This window comes from Pholis gunnellus (genome assembly GCF_910591455.1).
Source record: "Pholis gunnellus genome assembly, chromosome: 3".
Taxonomy (NCBI): Eukaryota; Metazoa; Chordata; class Actinopteri; order Perciformes; family Pholidae; genus Pholis; species Pholis gunnellus.
This window is the reverse complement of record NC_136529.1, coordinates 8,937,316-8,956,182: the sequence shown is the minus strand read 5'-3', so window position 1 is coordinate 8,956,182 and position 18,867 is coordinate 8,937,316. Positions and strand designations below refer to the sequence as shown.

Sequence of the window (18,867 nt, the reverse complement as noted above, 5' to 3'; positions counted from 1 at the left end):
TCATTATTCTAATAAAATGAAATAAGAACCAGTAAATCACAAAATCCCTGAAACCAACCGACTAAATACAACTCCCTCTTTAGTAGTACTGTAGTCCTGATGCTTTGCTTGTTAGGCCCAGCAGTTTAATATACAAGCAGACACTTGAACTTCTTTTAATCTCGGTTTTCGGTATAGCCTCGTGGAAATGTGACCTTAGTTTTTCTTTGATGTCTGAATTGTCTCAGGTGAAATCCTACATGTCACATGGAAGTGCAAAGCAGTGTTTTAACACCTGGCAATCTCACTGGTCGTCACTGTGAGGCCACCAGGAGATGTACAAACAACACGGACGAAGCATGCGAAACCTTTTAAGGCTCTCAGTGAATATGAACTTGGAGTGACCTCAGCCTGAGGAAAATAGGAAGAAAAAGGCTACCGATGAGGGTTCTTTTTCTCTCAAAAGGCTCAGCATTATGGTTGATTATTTAATAATGTAGTGACCGTAACAAATCATGTCAGCTGAAATCCACACTGCCCATCAGCTGTTGTATTAGAAACTGTACCCGACAACATGAGATATACCCCTTACATCAATCTGTTGAGATATGTTGATACACTATTTGATTTAAAAAAAAAAAAGCATATTTTTATCACATATCATGTGACTCCCCCAGGTAACGGATAATGGATGAGCTGTTCCTAATTCTAAGTGGTTAATATAAAATGATGAATGAGAAAATGCCGCCGGTGCAATTCCTTGCCTCATCGTTTTACAGTGCATGCGATACGAATATCTCAATATTGGATAAGTAGACAAGTAGATTTCTAAATCCCTCGCTGACAAAGTGTGGAGAGACGTGTGTGTGTGTGATTCACAACTGCCTCCCCTCCCCTTTTACACTTGTTGCCTTCTGCTCTGCTTTGATCATTTAGTCTTTTTTCGGCAGCCTTGACAAGCTCACCGTTGACTGTGTAAACTTTTGCCTTCAGATTTCTTCACTTTTTCTTTTCTGGGCCACCCAGCGTATTCTGCTCACGTCTACCAGCACTATATGTATAACCATCCTTGACTCTGTATTCACAGCTGTGGCAGTTCGATTCACTCAAAGCATGGGTACGGGCCGCTGCAAAGATGAAAGATCTACTACATACAAGCATGTCTAAATACCGCCTTGAACACATTAGTCAGTGTATTTTTAGTGTATTGATCCTCACAGCTCCGCAGCCAAAGGCGCAGTTGGAGAGTCCCTCCGTGGTACATGCTAGAATGACATAAATCCCATTCCCTGTTTTCACACTGAATATTGTTCCTCTGTGACCTCTATATGTATATGCTTTCATATTACAGGTTAAAAGCAACAGATTCCATTGCTCAGGGGCTGCAGCTCTAGTGCTTTGTAGGGTGTTCAACCAGCGTGCCTACATCCTACGTGGATTTGTTTCCCCGTGTTCGTGCTGTTAGCTGTAGTGGCAAACCATTGAAATATCAACATAAGCTTACACCTCTTTTATCCATCAGTGCAGATTTCCGGCGAGAGGTGGGACGCATTTGAAGCTATAGGGGGAGGAAAACACTAAATGAACAAATGAACAAGAAAGAGGAAACGAGACAAATTAAAGCGGTGGCACTTGCTCCAAATGACTTTGGAACGAGATGACTTTAGACGGAGAGAGGGGAGGGGAGGGCGAGCGGAGGCAATTAACTTGGGTCTCGTAAGCTATGTGATGAACAAGTCTTCATCCTTGTGTAATTAGTACTGTTTGTTAGGCTACAGAGTTTGTCCCGCTGATTAACGCCCTCGCATCTCTCGCACTCTTTCTTGCCCCGACTGGTCCATTTGGCCCTGGGGGGGAGACGTCGCCTTACTTTTTGTCCACTCAGAGATTGGTTCTTCATGTGGGGTTTTCTTAACTGATGATAATGCCAGCTTTGTTAGCAGGTGTGCCTGTGATAGTCTCACAGGTAGAAAAAGAACTCTGTGATAAAGGCCTTTGAGGAGAAAAACAAAGGAATTGGGAACAACTTGAATCTAACTGAGAACTTTTTATTGACAAAGGGTTTCTGCTCTTACACTGCTCTTAAATGAAACATTGATTGGGTGGAAAACATGTCAGTGGTAAGCTTCTCGATATTATGTTTTTTTTTTTAGAAAAAGGCATAAAAACAAAACAAAAAACAAGTGTCATTCTGCTGTGAGTCTGTGTCCATCTGTGTCTCAGGGGGAAGCAGCAGGCAATATCCACCCGCTGAAGTTTATAGCTGAGCTACTATGAAGTTAACTCGCTCCACTCCAGCAGGTTCATAATAATCGCTCTCTCAATGTGTTCTTGCAGGTTGAAGTCACACTCGGCAGTGCAGAACATTTCGAGTAAATTGCAAGGGCAATTATATGATAATTAACAAAAATAAAGTACGTTTTAGAGAAGGTGCTGTTTATGTGACGCACGCTGCTTAAAAGTGTTGGATCAGCGCATGAAAGTCAGAGAAGCGAGTCTTTTGCTTACACAGTTCGCAAGCTTTCACATGTTTCCTGAGCTTGCAAACATGCTCTAAATCCACATAAGTGGGGTGAAAAGTGCCACAAAATGTAACGCTCGATAACTTTATTTGCCTCGGCAAGATCACAGGCCCTAAGCAGGATGTCACTGGTGTAAAAAAAGTGCTTGGGAAAGGACATGGGGAGGCCAGATCGCACTGAAAATACAAAGAGTTTCTTCTCAAGCTGATTATTCAAATGTTGCCTCATTTGCATTTATATTGTGATTGTTTATCAGAGAGAAGATTATCATTTGGGAGACATAAGTAGGCGATTTAGTGTTATGTCAAGGTTTTCAAAAGCTCATTTGATCCGTCGTTATACAAATTGTATGTTCTGTATTTAGCTGATCAAAAAAACCCAACCAGATATTTGTTTGGGTTCACGTCACCTCTCCGTGGCCCTAGTTTGCATTTTCTTGATCTCGCCCATAGTGACATGATAGCTGTGTCACAGGTGCATCTTCGTTAAGAAGTGATTATCAAAACTCTGCTACCAGGAATCGTGGCAGTTATTCATTTTCAAGGACGCTGCACAAACAATCCGATCCTCTGTAGTGTGTGAGTTCAATTAGCGCTAATTGGATAATTACCTGAGATTATATCGAAGATGTGCTCATTGTTGTGTCACGAATACGTAATACCAGAATGAACTGCTATGGAGGAAGAACTTATAGTTATTCTTTTTTGTGTTTGAAGTCCTCAGGGAGTTATTTCTGTGACCATAGCCTTACTGTCAAAGTTCCCTCTGAAAGTCACCGTTTGCACTCTGAGTTTGTGCTCTGAGTGAGGTGGCAAAGTGATGCAGATGCTCTTTCATTCGTTTCAGTCCCTGCAAGAAAATTAAAGTGCTTGTGGCCCATAATCCAATTGAGTCATCCCCGCCCTTATGTAGCGAGTTTGCTGTGATTGCTTTAGGGAGCAGTGGCAGGGCAATATTAAAAAATCTACCCATATTATTGTGATTGTATGCGCTTCGACTAAAGCCTCCTGACTCGGGGAATCTGAGCACAGCGTCTTAAGTGCTCTCCTGGCAGCTTTGTGTTGCTTATAAGACAGAGGCTGAGGATACAATTCAATTAAGTTCAGAATACACCACAACAGGCTGTATCTTCTTATTAGAACAAAGCATGACAGTGTAGTGATTCAGTCCAAGCTGGGGACAGAGCACGGAACTAGCTTTTTTGATCAAAGAGACAAGTTTTTACAGTCATTAACTGGCCTGTGTGATTTGACCTGACATGTTCCAGAGCCATTTCCCTAACATTCCTGCCTCTGGTCAATTGCTAAGTCCCGCCCCTCGAACTCAAACTGGCCAATCATAGCGTAGCATCGGCCAGCTCCGACCATGCTCCGACAACTATCAGGCTCGGCTTCATAGACTCTCATGCAACCGCTTCAGATTTTCTACATTTTCAGGCTGTTTTCGTGGATTTCGAGCTAGCTCATGGTTAAACAGTGTTATTGGGGCACATGTGATGCTAGCCTAAGAAGTTGGAAGCAGTTTCTACGTAAAGGCGTGTGGAGCTAACTTTAGCAGAGTACTTTAGCACATAATTTGCTAGCTACTGAAGGTATATTGAATGTACACAAATGCTGCTTTTGCTTGCCAGGTGATGTGGCGGTTCACTTTAACACCGTGATCTGTAGCGTTAGCTTCTATTTTTATCTTTCAACCTGTTTTCACTGCTGAATCAGTTTGACATCCTGGATATGTCCTTCAAACACATATTGTGGGTCCTTCAGTCTGCTTCTCTCTGAAATCGCTTTTTGGTTTTTCCAAAAATTAGACAACTAATGCAGGAAGTGCAGTTTGCGGCAGTGTAGGCTTCATGGTAGCGCTGACAGCATGCCGAAGTAGCAGCAGGGGGCGGGGCTTGGCGAAGGGTCAATTGTGCTTTACTCACTGCAATTACTATTCCATCTCTTGATGTGTCTAGCTGATTTAAATAAAAGTCGGTTAAAGTTTAGTGCACTGAATGTAACATTCACTTAAAAATAAATAACATTGTGGAAACTGGAATCAGAATACATCCCAATCTGTAAAGTTACTTTAATCCTAAATTATAACGAGGTTAAACAACATGAACATATTTCTCTCTTAACAAGTTATATTTTTATTTGCGAGGAAATGCAATCATATTATAGAATTTTGTGACGAGCTTCCACTTTCAGTCCACTGGAGCCATAACGCCAGCTATGAAAATAAAAAGAATTTTCCCTTTGATGAAATATAGATAATTTGTGATAAAGTCGAGTCGGTTTGTGTTAATGTAGGATTATGTTGAGCTCTATTCAGAGCTGTTGTCACTCCACCTAAAACCTATGCATCTCTCCTGGTAATGAAGTTCTTTAAAAATGATTCAATTAACACACCAAAGCAAGTCAGATCACACATTTACAGCTACTTTGATATAGTTTTCAAAGCGTCCTTGTCTTAAAATAGTCTTCTGATGTTGTTTTTATTAATATGAGAAATTAGAAGAAGACAGCTGTAACTTCTAATAGAAGTGTAAAATACGAGAAAGTTAAATACTGCTTGGCAATACTGATATTTTACTCACTGATGATACGGTTTACCAGGTATGAAAGTTACTGTTGAATATTTTTATTGGAGGAGTTATTAGATGAATTATCATAGTAAATAACCGGCGATACATCTCTCATTTTCTACAAGCAGTAGATCAGTCTTAGGTGCATTCTGTGGCAATTAATTCAACTCTTGGTCAGAACAATAGTCCCAATCTTCTCCATCAAAGCGTTAACTCCACTCAACGTGAAGCATGACGGATCCCCATCTCTCTTCAGTGTTACGAGCGCAGGAGAGACAAACAGTCCTCTTTTCATATCACAGCACATGCTGTCTCCTATGGTGGATATCTCTCTTTCATTCTGTTCATTCTGCAGCAGGTAAACAACAGTGTAGCTGCAGTGGAACATATTACATTTCTAGTCATTTGGTTGGGACACTAGTGAAAGATATATCGCCAGTTGAATACTAAGACAGTGCTCACAACAGAAGGAATGTTATATTTCACTTTTTATTCATGGGTCAACCTAAATTATTCCCATCATCAAGAGACAAAATCTTGTTCATTAGTCCCGACAAAGCTTGACCTTGTGGAATTAAAAAAAAATCCATTAAGATTTACCACCAATTATAGTTTGAAATAGTGCCCATATCCATGAGAAATAACTCCGCTGTCGGCATCCACAAAGTCATCCACAGATTTACTGTCAGGAGAGAAGGGTATGCCTTTGTCTCCCTCTGTCTCTCATGGTTTCCTACTCCGGCTTTGGCTGGTTTATATTTGCAAATGTTAATTGAATTGTCCAACATTATTGGAATAACACAAAATGAACCCTGTTATAAGCTGGCTGCTGCTCTGACATTGCACCAAAATACAGGCATTTATATCAAAAACCCCTTTAGTTCACTTCTTTGCAATACTCTAATTTGGAAGAGGTGGACGGAATGACCATCTGGTTGCTCATTTAAGAGAAGAAAACCCACCACGCAGTCTTTTACAGATCCATTCACTCTGATAGACTGTGTGTCCCATCTAATTATTCTCATAAGTGTCTGTCAGTAGGGCTTAATCTGAGCATTTCATAATTTGGAATGCTTGTACCACCGACGGCCCTTTGCACAGCAGGGGTCATCAACGGGCCGTCTTTCTCCGAGCGGGGCCACGCTAGTTAATTGAGGTTAATTTATATCTCCGAGTGACTGTGAGCAGGTGCTGGAGGTTGATGGTGCTTGTCAGGCAGAGGCATGTCATAAATTGCTCTCCTGGTGTTTTTCTGTCTCTGAGTAGGCCTAACGCCTTTGTAGTAGAGTTTCAGTTTGATGTGTGTGTGGATGCACGCAAATGAATCATACTTTGTCATGTGTTTTAATGCGTGTCGGTGTGAAGGAAAGAGAGACGGACCAAGAGCCAGAAAAAAAATGCAGCAGGTGCCATGTGAAGTGTTTTGCTAAACGCCAAATAGTCTCTGTACTGTTTTCCAGAGTGCGCAGGATCTGAAATACAGCACTGTGAACTCAGAGAAAAGGCTCTGCCACCACAGTTAATCCTAATTATTTGGCAGAATGATTAACATGATTGTGTTCAAGAAAATGCTCCCATCTTTTATAAAATGGGCCATTTTGGTGCCCCAATAACACTGTTTATTGGTGCATCCTTGTGTATTCATGAATCTGCTTCCTCACCTCCTTCTGTTTTGTCCAGGTATGAGATCCGGGACCCACACATGGTGGAGGAGAATGTCATGGAGGTCCTGAAGGAGAGGGCCGACTTCGTCAGCTACAAGCCTCGTCCCTTTAACATGCGCGAATTCTACGACCGGACGGGCCACGACATCAAGGACATGCTGCTGTCCTGCTTCTACCGGGGCATGGAGTGCAGCGCTGAAGACTTTAAAGTGGTAAGTCCGGCGCGTCGATGGTTAAACGTCCTCCGCAGGGCCAGCTGAGGCCCGCCAGGACGGCGGTCAGCTGAGCACGTTTGTAATACAAGTTCACAGCGTTGATTGAAGTTTATTATAACATGTGTATAATATGAAGTCAATTGAGCAATCGTCGCTGAAGTTTTGATTTTGGGAAATGACACGGCAGGATATATAAGGCGGTGATCTGCGCAGTCAGCTCAATCTGCGGGGCTTCATCAGTCCAGGTCCCTGTGTCCCCCCCCCCCTCTCAGGACGGGACTGAGGGCCACTGAGCGTATATCTTAGATACACACGTCAAGGCCGCAGGCTGGTCTTATTGTTTCTGGTCTACAGTCCCTGAAAGGTTGAGCAATGCTCTCATAAAAGGTTGAACCACGGTCTTTTGCTGAACCCCGGGTCAGTGCCACAACACTTGCTTTATGAGTAAGACGCTAAAAAAACCTGTCGCTTCGGGAGAATTTCTGGGAGTGTTTGTTTTTCTCATCTATCGGATTGTACAGGCATCCAGTTATTACCTGGAACCCGTGTGACCTCTAAATCAGACATGGCAGCAGTGAAAAACACTTAGGTGTCTGAAGCCGCAGCACCTGTTTATATTTATCGAGACACTGACTGCATTATTGACTCATTTTGTAGGTAACACACTTGGTTGGTGATTTAATGTGTATTTTTTTTTTAAGATAATTTACAAACATTGACTTGTTGCAGAAAAGAAAGAGAAACCTAGCAATCCTTCCTTGTTAATTTGCTGGACCTTTGGCTTTCTTCACCATCTAAATGTGTTTGTCTGTGATCTGGTTCTGGGAATAGCACGCAGTTTGTTTATCGGAGCTTGTTTGCTGATACAATGCAATGTAATGCTGCAGAGGTGGCAGATATTCATTGAGTGACCCTTTCAGATTACATCATTTTTTGGTTCCACATTTTCCATTTCCCTTATGGTTCTTGCTGTTTTATGAGTGAGTAAGTAAGGCAGGAGTTACTGTAATTAGACGTTATTAAAGGGAGACACCTTGTTGTGACATTCCTGCAATGTAAAGCTCTTAAACAGTTCAACAATTAAAATGCTAAATTCATCCATGCTGAAAAGGATAAATACAGCAAAAGAACAGCAACACATCGCGATGGACAAGGGCGACTCCAAAATATAGAAATGGTTAAAAGTGACTGCTGGAATATGAGTAAAAAATTCATTACAAAAAACAAGAAAGAGTAAGCCCCCTTTTTTCTCTTCTACATAACGAGGTTCAAAGGAAAAAGAGAGTCTCACAATAACATGTCACACATTGCAACCAGTGGCAGCCTGCTGTGGGAGAGGAGCTGATCCAGACGGAGCAGCTATCCAGCAGATGCTCATGCCAGAACAGGTGGCGAGTGATGATGCCACTGTATTGATAAGGTTGATGTCTCCTGAGAATCCCGTGGTAATTGCGACCTCATACACATTTGTAAACGTCTCATAAAAAGTCCCATAGATCACTGAATATCTTCTCTTTGCATTTACTAGCAGATACGTCCCGCTTGTTTCCCAGGAAAACGCTAATTTTTGCTTCTTCGGTGCTGCTCCTCTGCACACCATTTAGTGAAGTGCTCTCCCTGTATTCCCTGTCTGTTATAAAGAAGGTTATGCACACCACAAGGGCAGCGCATTATGTCCAAACTCTTTCTATCCGGATACAGGTCATTTTATATCTATATAACGACATATATATCACGTAATAACATTGTCTTTATGAAATAACCACACGGGTTGTGTACTCTTGTGTGAACTAATTACTTGACTAATGTATCATTAACGTATTAAACTATCCCCCAGGCCTACCCACCACACAGACTTCCGTAACAGTAACTGGATCGGGTCTTTAGATGCTGAGACGTTTACACGCAAATATAACAATAGTAAACGCACGTAAAGAAAGAAAGAGAGTAGCATTACATGTAGGCAGAGTGCGTCTGAAAGAAGGCATGAATAGTCTGTCCCATTCTTACACCCTGTGACCTTTAGTGGTCCTTTTTAGGTAGAATATGTCATGCTCTGAGTGCCCCCCCCCCACCCCTCCCATACCCTGTAAAACCATGTAGTACAGCAGTGGTCTGAAGCCTGGGCCACATGCTGTGGCTCCTCTAATGTGCTGATGTGACTACTTTTATTTGTAGTTAGTTGTACTTATGGCAGATGGTGCTTTGCAGGGTTTACTGTATCAGTACAGTAGTGGAACTGGATTGAACAGCTCAGCACATGCTAATGGTGCGGAAAGAATCCTCAGTGCGATAGATAGAGAGAGACAGAAAAATATATATATTCGATGAACGCTCCCACCAGTCTCAACCCCAGAGCATGGAAAACAGTAAAACTGCAATCAACGCTGTCGCTAGCTTCTGCTTGTTTATGCCCGGCGTTCCGCAGCGGACAGACAGAAACAAATGTCTCCGTTGCACATGGCGTCAGGGAGTCCAGCTGCATCGCATGGTTTCATCAGTGTTCTGATAAATATGGAATATAACGTTCACACCGCAGCGATGGTAACGCCTAATGCAGAACGTCTCCGATTGGGATGGTGACAATCCGCAATGTAGCACCGTCTACTGTTCTGATGGATGAATGGAGGTGGTTGGACAGAATTGATTTCACATTTTTTCCAGGTTCACGTTCAGGTGTTGAGTCCACCATTATCCGATCAGAGGCACAGTCCTTGTCAGAGGCCAATGTTATTATCAATTAACGGTCACTGCCCTAATTCCCAGTGGGACGCAGTGCCATATATCCAATCTTCAGTCATTACTGCTGGAAGTGTTACAGATTAGTAACGCGTCTATCTCCGACCCTCCTCTATTCCACTCATTGTGTCCCTGCCTCCTCTTTCTCCTTGGGAACCACTTTTGCTAATTAGGAATGCAGAAGGTTTGACTTGCGTCTTTCAGCTCAGCTGATACCAAAGAACAGCAGGAAAGAAACATTACCCTCAATTAATATTAATAGGCGACCTACAGCTTCTAAACCGTAGCTCGAGGAGCTAATAGGAAAACACTAAAAAGTGAGTGAAATACGAGGCGGATAATTTGAATCAGTAAAAAAAACAAACCGCAGACAATAGGTTAAGTTATTTCATTTTGAACACCTCTAGACACCCACGTCTGACTTCAGTCGCCAGGGAAACCTGACGGACGGATCATTTCACAAAACTGAAGCTAAGGGTGTTGGCAGAGAGAGAGAGAGAGAGAGAGAGAGAGAGAGAGAGAGAGAGAGAGAGAGAGAGAGAGATCGCACATGAAGGAGAAAATGAGAAGAGGCACAGATAGATGTCCAGGTAACAACAAAGTCCTCGTTAAGAAACCGAACATAATGGTCGAGTGCTGCAGAGAGGCACAAAGACACATAACAGCAGCCGTCATAACGGCAGCAGCAGCAGCGGCACTATCGGTGGACACACATGTTTGTTCTCATTTAACCTCTCAGAGAATGCAGAGCGGGTCTCTATCTCCCTTCTCCAGCTGCCCAATTGTTTGCCCAGACACAATGAAGTATGGCAGCTCAACAGGTCGCTCCTTTCCACTCTTATATTTTTTGTAAAAAAATTAAATGTCAGCTTCTATGCAAATGTCTAGAAGGAAATAATAATAGTATAGGTCATAGTGGTATTTGGAGGATCATTACAATTGCAGTTTAGTTTTCTTCATGTGCCTGCCGGTGGTTAGTTCACTTGTTTGTCTGTCTCCTCGTGAAGGCCGTGCACACCAACACTACTCCCAATAGTTACTTTTCATATTGTGCTTTCTTTGTTAACAGCGTGGTGTGTCCTGATGTACTCACAGGGATGATGAGTTGCCAGCCATTTGAGGAAAGTAGCAACCTTGGGAGATTTGCGGACATCCTCCGGTGATAAATTCCCTAAGAGTCAGAGTGCAATTTCAGAAATTAAATTTAAGTTGACATTTTAATACCTTTTAAACTTCATTAAATTGAGAAAGCATAGATTGATACAACTGACTTTGAACACATAGTACAATAACTTCAATAGTGTTGATGTTAGCTCCAATACAGTTTAGCAAATAGCTTGGTTGAAAGTTGAAAAGAGTTTAAATGATTGCCATACCAGACAATATTTGTATTAATTTCACAGTTCCCAATTAGCCCATTTAATCTCCCTGTCAAGTCTGTGACAACCCCCCCCGCACCTTTGTGTAACCTAGACTCTTATGTAATTACCACGATCATTGTATAGAGCTCTTGGCTCCATTTCAGCGGCGCATTGACCCTTAGAGTACACCCTCGGCTGTACGGAGGATTGTCGCTAATGAGATGTGATCAATAGAGAAATCCTTTGTGAGAGACCTGCCCATGGATCACTCATGGAGTCTTTCTTAAATATGATTCTCTCTTTTGTTAGTTAATATTAATATTGCCCGTAGATGTGTACCGAGGATGATGTCTTTCTTTTGAGTCTGGAATTGTCTCCTTCATGTTTGCAGGGACTATATTTCACTGCTGAGCCACGGCGGAAGGACACTGGTAGTCGAGTGTAGGCTCTGCGCTGGGGCCAGCTCGAGGCATGCGATATCTCATCTTAATTCCTGATGTAATCTAATTTAATTATATTAGCCATTAAATCCGTTTCCTCATCAACTATATTTTGACACCGCTCACCTTTGTTCCACCCTTTATTGTTCATTGCTATTCCGGTCTGTCGTCAGCTCAAAGCCGATGTTTTGTTTTTTTGCCGTTCTTTTTGGCTGAACGATTCCCACCACTTCCCCTCTGGAGGATAAATCAATCAATTTGCTATTACTGTAGAACCCAAAGACGTGGATCAATTAGGTTGTTGCTGAGTAATGGATGCATCCCTAATGAAAAAAGCGCCTTCTCTTTGAGTGCAACGAGGCCAGTGGCTCACTCTGACACGGTCCTGTCTTTAACTCTCATCTGTCACATTATGTATTCAACTGTGAGGTAATAAGAATTTGTTGATGCATCCTAAATATATTTTCAACCAGCTAAGATCCTGAATGAAATGACATTTTTCCACTGAACACACATGTATGGTGTAATGCTTTGTCCTCTGATGCACCTCCACAGCCCTGTCATCGCCACCTCGTTCTTCATGTCTTCTTTTCAATGTTTTTTTTTCACTAGAACGCTATTTATTGTGTAGATATTGCGTCAAGGCAAAGTGTTTCTTTTCCAGTAGGTTTCGGTTAGCGTCCATTTATGCTACTAGCACTTGGATGTTTCTACTAAACGTTCTGTACTTTCAGCTTGAAAACTTCTTTTCCTGCTCGCTAACTCATTTTCACAGACTCTCAATCGCAACACGTGATGTTAAGGTGACTCAGGTTGGTGCAATCAGTCAATTGTTACTGGTAGTTTATTGGTTATTGTTATTGTTATTATAGGCTCAAGATCAGCCTCTCACCAATTTATACTTCTGTTTGTCACATATGCATGTGTTAGTGTGTGTGTGTTTGCATCTGTGTATATATAAAATTGGCCACATTTTATAGCTTATTTCATTTCCTGAAATTACTTTTTTAATGATAAAAACATACAAAAACACACAGATTTTACACTATATAGGATACATTATATTTTTAGTTGGTTATTGTGATTATTCTGGCAATGATAAAGGTTTTATATTGGCATGTGTTGGAACTATGAAGTCAGTCATTATTGTCCACCCTGGGCGGTTTGACAGCACTCTGCCCCTCATTGCCTAGTTTATGTCGATTTTCTTTTTTTCACCAGGAAAGGGGGAACGATATCAGGCTTAGACCTGACAGGGCTTTTGGAAAAGCATATCCTCCTTCCCCCCTACACACAGGCACAAAATGGCACCTTTTACCTGACCTCTTTTTTTTAATTGCACAATGATTCGACAGAGATAGTTTCCTGATGTGCGATGTGCTGGGGGGGGAAGAAAGGTGAGGGAAAGGTGTGACGCAGAAATATTTTTAAACAATGAATTGGATGGGGAAGGAACGAAATGGGGGTGGGATGAGAGAAATAAAGAGAGGGAGAGAAAACAGGAAAATCAATTATAAACACTATGGCAGAGATCAGAGGCAACGTGAGAGAGCAGGAGAAAGTGGAGGGGGGAACTATCCTGAAATAAGAATGCCGGTGTGTGCCAGCAGGGGGGTCTCTGCTTGTTCTCTGGGCCGGTGGTGCCAGGCAGCCAGTGGGAACGGGAGGAAGGAGGAAAGAGGTGGGGATTGATAGACGCCGAGGGAGACCGGCGGCGCTGATCTGAATGAGAAGCAGGCTCTGAGCTCTCTGTCCTCCCCACGTGCACATAGTGTGTAAAGCCCTCAGCTCGCTCCACTCCACTGCACAGACAACGGATGTATGGTTCACATTCTGCAGACGCTCTTTGTGATTATTCACACCGCACTGGCAGGAGGCACACTGCTGCATTAGTCAGCTAATTACCGTCCAGAGTCACATTAGCTGAGCTGACTTTTTTTTTAAATTCTTATTCCCCTTTCCATCATTTTTGTAATGTAGTAATTTTATAGCAAACCTGGTACATTTGCCTTGGTACATTACATTTGGTAAATTGCATTCTTCCCTCTAGTTCATTAGCACCGTTGAATTCATAAAAGATAAACTGCCGGGAAATGTGATTAATGGTTTTGGCATTTAAAAGTTGATTCTGATAATAATAGCAGCAGCTGATTGATGGACGCGAGTAAGAGCATGTGCTGTTCCCAGACATTACATGATGTCTCTTTTTTGCCTGAACTGTCTTATTAAATATGACAAACGGGAAGGTGAGTGACATTCCACAGACGACATGGTACCGACGCTGTCGTCTTGTGCTCCAGCGTCTGGTTATAGACGGAGCGAAAAGAGCAGTTGAAACACCACGAGGTCCCCATGGGACGGTGTGTTTTCTTCTCACCAGCCGTGGTCTTGATTGTTTTTTCCTTTGTCTCTCGGGTACATCCACTACCTTTAAAGTAGTCTGGCAACTTCCTTTTTTTTTTTCAATTCAATGGGGCTTCAAAGTAAGAAATGAACAGTTGGTTGTAGTCTTGTAACCGATTAGAAAAACAAATGATTTGTTTCATTTTAAAAGTCTGATTTGTATTCCGAACACACTGACGTGTCTGAGCATGTAGGGAGGTACTTACATGTAGCCCGGGGCGATGCTGCATCTCCTTAATTCTTGCGCTTTTGTTGACGTCGAGGTAATCTTGGGATTACTCCTAAAAGTGGGTGCCATAGCACCTGAACTGCTATGCTGTTTTTTGTATTAACTTAATTAACTTTTCTCACCCTCTTCACTCTTACAGGTGAGGAGCAGGAGGTGGGCTAATCCACTGATTGTCTCTTTAACTCACGGAATGTGGACGTGTCTTGGGTCAAGATATCTTAAATTGGTGCGAAATAAATCAAGTGGCACATTTCAGATTATAACAAAGATTTTCTTTACAAGCAACTGACATTGAAAAAGTGAGTCCACACACTGGGACCATAATCTTGCGTTGTTTCTACACTTTTCGTTGAATACGTCTGTGATTTCGTCCCTCGGATGGGTTTGCAGCACCCGCACTGTGTCAGTCAGTCAACGATTTGAAATGAACGACGCTTTGGATTCCTTCCTGATGAAAATACTGTAGAGACTTGTCAAAGGCTCAAACAACCTCTGTGTGTCCTTGTTATCATCTGTTCACCCACCATGGCCTGAAGGCAACAGCTCAGCCATTGTTCATTGTGTTTGTTTTCAGCGTTTTGATGGAAAGTTTCAGAGTTGCAACCTTGTGAAATTGGAGCATTGACGGGATTCAGAAATTCCCTAGAAATAGGACAAAAGTGGTTTGAAATTTCCAAAGCAATCCGTTAAAAAACATTTTTTGCTTGTAGATAACGATCTTTGAGACTATTTTTTATATATGTCTTCTCTAAAAATACTTGGACACAGAGCGGGCCTCCCAACACTGAGTGTGTTTAGGACCGGAAGGTGGCTGAAGGGCCCAGTGTTCAAATAGCAAAAAAAGACTTCCATAATTGGAGCAGTTTTTCAAGTCCAGGGTGTCCCGGGTGAAGACACTGGCTCAGTGCGTCAGTGAGCGGTAGCAGTAGTGGTGACAGGTCAGAGATCATCCAGTTTAAAACCTGCATGCCTTCCAGCGGTGTTTCAATTCAGCATCTGCCTGCAGGGTCTCAAGCGGTGCTCTTTTTCTCATCCTCATCCGTGCGCTCTCTTGAGTGTCCCTTTTTGAATGTTTGACTAACAATATAGTGTAATTGGGGACATATAGTTACTACAATTCTAACCTCTTTCACACAACTGGTGCTACATGCTACATTTTCCTTTCCTAACCCTCCTCGCCTTTATCGCGCCAGCAGCGGGCGGTTGGGTAAGGGATTTTTAAAAGCATCAGAAATCATTTACAGACAGCTGAGTGTACAGTTCATGCCAGCCCAGTTCACTGTGCGCAGACCTCAGAACGGCGCAGGCAGCATATTCACGCAGTCCCATCTAATTTATGGCTCTATTCAATATCAAATATGTGGTTACGTGGGCGCGTGTGTGTGTGTGTGTGTGTGTGTGTGTGTGTGTGTGTGTGTGTGTGTGTGTATTTGCGAACAGGGCACACTCAGTAAAAGCTCCAAATTAAATATCCAGATTCAAGAGCTTCTGCTATTCAGTAACATGCTGACCTGCAACTCTGTTGGTTAAACGTCCCGAAAGCAAAGTTCATGGTCTCCATTTTTTTTTATCTCTTTAGCCTCCACATCAAAAAAGTTTCCAGTTTTTTCACTTGTAATAAACTCAACTGGAACTCCTGCTGTTTCCCTCGTGATTGTGTTTGTGTATAGCATGCATCATCTGTGTTTTTGAGTTTGTGTTTGATATCTAACATTTTATATCCGTACACATTATGTCCTAATACACTAATAATCTTGAGTTTGCATTTGTCATACAGGCAAAGAAAGGGCGTATATGTAATGCTGCAACTTTTGGCCACTGCAGCATTTCTCGTTTAATATGGGAAAGTAATTTTGTCCTAATGCCAGACTGACAGTTCCAACGGATGTGCCAGGCCTCGGTTACAAATCAGTAGATGGGAGGTGGCAGCAGACTGGACCCAGCAAAAATGCAGCCGCCGCACCCTTATTCTGTCACGGAGTTTATGCTCCTGTTTACCAGAGGAACAGCTGGGCCGATAAGTACTGAGATTATTGTTTATGAAAGGAGGAGGGAAGGGTTGAAGCTGATACATTACCTAAACAACAGAGACGAGTGTCTCAATCCACTCACGCAACCGGGGAGTCTGATGCCAGTTTATCTGACCCTGTGTCTTAGTCACCGTAAACAGCAGAATAACCAACTGTAATGGCCTCATTCACTAGTGCCCTCTTTTCTGTCATCCTGACCTCATAGATATTTGTTTGATTGCTTCATTTTAAACACCTGGATCACATCAACTAGCCATTCTCGGACATATTTTGTATTTACAGCATTTTCGCAGGAACATCTCATTTCACCATTTCACCAATTTAAGTAATTTACGGGATGGCCGGATAACGCCACCATAATAAAAGGTCTAAACCTCCAATCAGGAAAGGCCACATTGCTTCTTTACATTGTGATGTTGATCCAGGTGGAAGACAAACGATGCACGTTGTTACACATGCAGCCAGTGGTGTGTGGAGGTCTCTCAGAATAGTGACATCAAGAACCGAACTTATGACAGTTTGGATGTTGCACACTGTGAGACAGCGCACTGCTGAGTGCCAAAGCGGCTCACGTACAATACAATATTATTGAACATCATAATCATTAGACACATAAATTCCCCTGCATTTGTGTTGACATTTAAAAACGAACATGTAGAAATGGAGTGCTGCTTAGATAACCCAAATAATGTTTTCAAATTCAGGATTATGAATTGTAATGGATTTCCTGATACACCCTGAGCTCAGTTTGATTTCAGCAACACTGCAAACGTGAGGTATTGGCTCGATTACTTTCACACTGCAGTGATTTTAGCATAAAATACCATTCCTTTCAATAATGGAAGAATGGAGTTGGATTTTATGTAAAAACAAACCAGTATATTAATCATCATCGTGTCCCAAATAGATAGTAGTTTGGCAATATTTGTCATGGCTGATCAATGCACTTTCTTTCCCCACTTGATTCATGTTTGACCCTGTTAACCTATTGTGCACCCCTGGGTGCTTGTTAACCCCTTGAGTGACACAAACAAATGAAGAGCTGATGGTTGCGCAGGATTATGATTCAACTTGTCTGCGTGTGTCAGTTAGAAAATACTAGAACAAACCTTGTTTTGAGAGAACAAGCTTTTATTTTGGTACAATAGGTTAATCACCTAAAAGGCAGTACACTTTCTACCAGATCAGTGTAAGTGGTGTAAAGCCATTTCAATTCACTGGTCATTTTGTTTAAGCAACATTTCACGAGATAGTTGTCAGCCTAAAGTTCTCAAAACCAGCCTGTCTGTTGACGTTAGTCTCAACACTTATCCTTTACTACACTGACACAAATGCCTCCATCTTCTACTTCAAGGCACTGCGAGTCAGAGCTATAATCATCACTTTGTCCAGCAGGCTATAAGAAGTGGATGGCTGCTGCTGATAGAGCGAGGACCTACTTTTTATTTATGTTTTGATATTCCTCCTTGTTGTCATGTCTGGGTGTCTCGCAGTGTCTTTTCCTTGAGACGCCAAGTTTAGACGGCCTTAGTTTTCTGGTTCAAAGCCTAGTTTAGTCAGGGAGCAGAGCTTCGCTTCATGTGTCAAAGAAATAAAAAGCTTCCACTTAACGCTGCCGTGCATGACTTCATCCTGCAAATCATGCTCAACCAACTGTGAGGGTTGGTGTGTCGAAGGGAAGAGCGGTTGCTGGTCTTCCCACCTGCATGGGAGCATGGGAGTGTGTGTGTGTGTGTGTGTGTGTGTGTGTGTGTGTGTGTGCGTGTGAGTGTCTCTTCTTCTCTCCATTCTTCTTGTGCACATTCTGTTAGTGTACCATCACCCCGACAATGCACACCAATGCGTCTGGTTGTTTTCTCATTGTATTTACTGTATATGGAGTTTCCGCTTATCGTAGAGTGTTGAAGCACCTGAAAATGGGGTTGTATCTGAAATGAACTAGTTTATGCCGTGCGTCGTCCAAACGCGTCTGAAGGTGTTTGTAGCAGTTATGAACAACAACATTCGAAGGCGGGGGAAAAAAGCTGGGCAGATTGTTAATTAGGAAAAGTTACATCAATGAACAGACGCAGCTCGACAGGCAGTTTGGTTGGAGCTCACTGATGTTTTTGGTGTTTTCTTTTCCTAACCCCTGACAACATTAGCAGGGCAGTCACGCGTCGGTCCCTAAAACGTATTAAACACAAGTAGTACAGTGTGGAGGTGATATGGATTTTCTGAGTCTGACACGGCAGCGCTCTGCCGCGCTCGCACAGATAGTTGTGCTACTGCACGGCATTACCCCTCATGATGCATGCAACCCAAGTTGATTGTTTTCAAATCTTACGTACAGGCTTTAAATCACAATGAGTCTGATGTGATGTACAAAGGCGTGCGACATTTTACTTTGATTTAAAAAGCTCCTGAGAGCGAGAGGGAGGGTGTTTGCGCTTGTGAAAAATGTCCAGAGGTGTGTTTATTTGGCTGATTAATGTATCAACAAATGTATAGCTGTAGTGAAACTCTGCTATCAAACTGACGCTGGCATCAACAACTATTCAAACATAATCCGGCCCTGTCTTTAACGAGGAGATTGAAGTATGCGTTAGAAGTTGCATTCATGTCGTAACCTTGTGAAACTACTCTTTGTGATATGAAATTCTGTTTCTCAAAGTAGTTTGGCCCTTTTTGGTCTCTGTTCTCTTTTCAACTTGCATTATGCTTATTGATCCTGAGC

General features: G+C 42.4%; 1 protein-coding gene across 1 annotated transcript in view; it reads left to right on the top strand.

Annotated features, from left to right (window-relative positions):
• Nucleotides 1-18,867, top strand: part of asic1b (acid-sensing (proton-gated) ion channel 1b) — a gene marked incomplete at both ends in the record, with an annotated part of 142,129 nt that overhangs the window by 702 nt on the left and 122,560 nt on the right. The window contains one exon of the mRNA XM_079186240.1: nucleotides 6,751-6,946. Coding sequence (XP_079042366.1) covers nucleotides 6,751-6,946 — 196 coding nt within the window. The remainder of the gene's footprint in view (nucleotides 1-6,750; nucleotides 6,947-18,867) is intronic.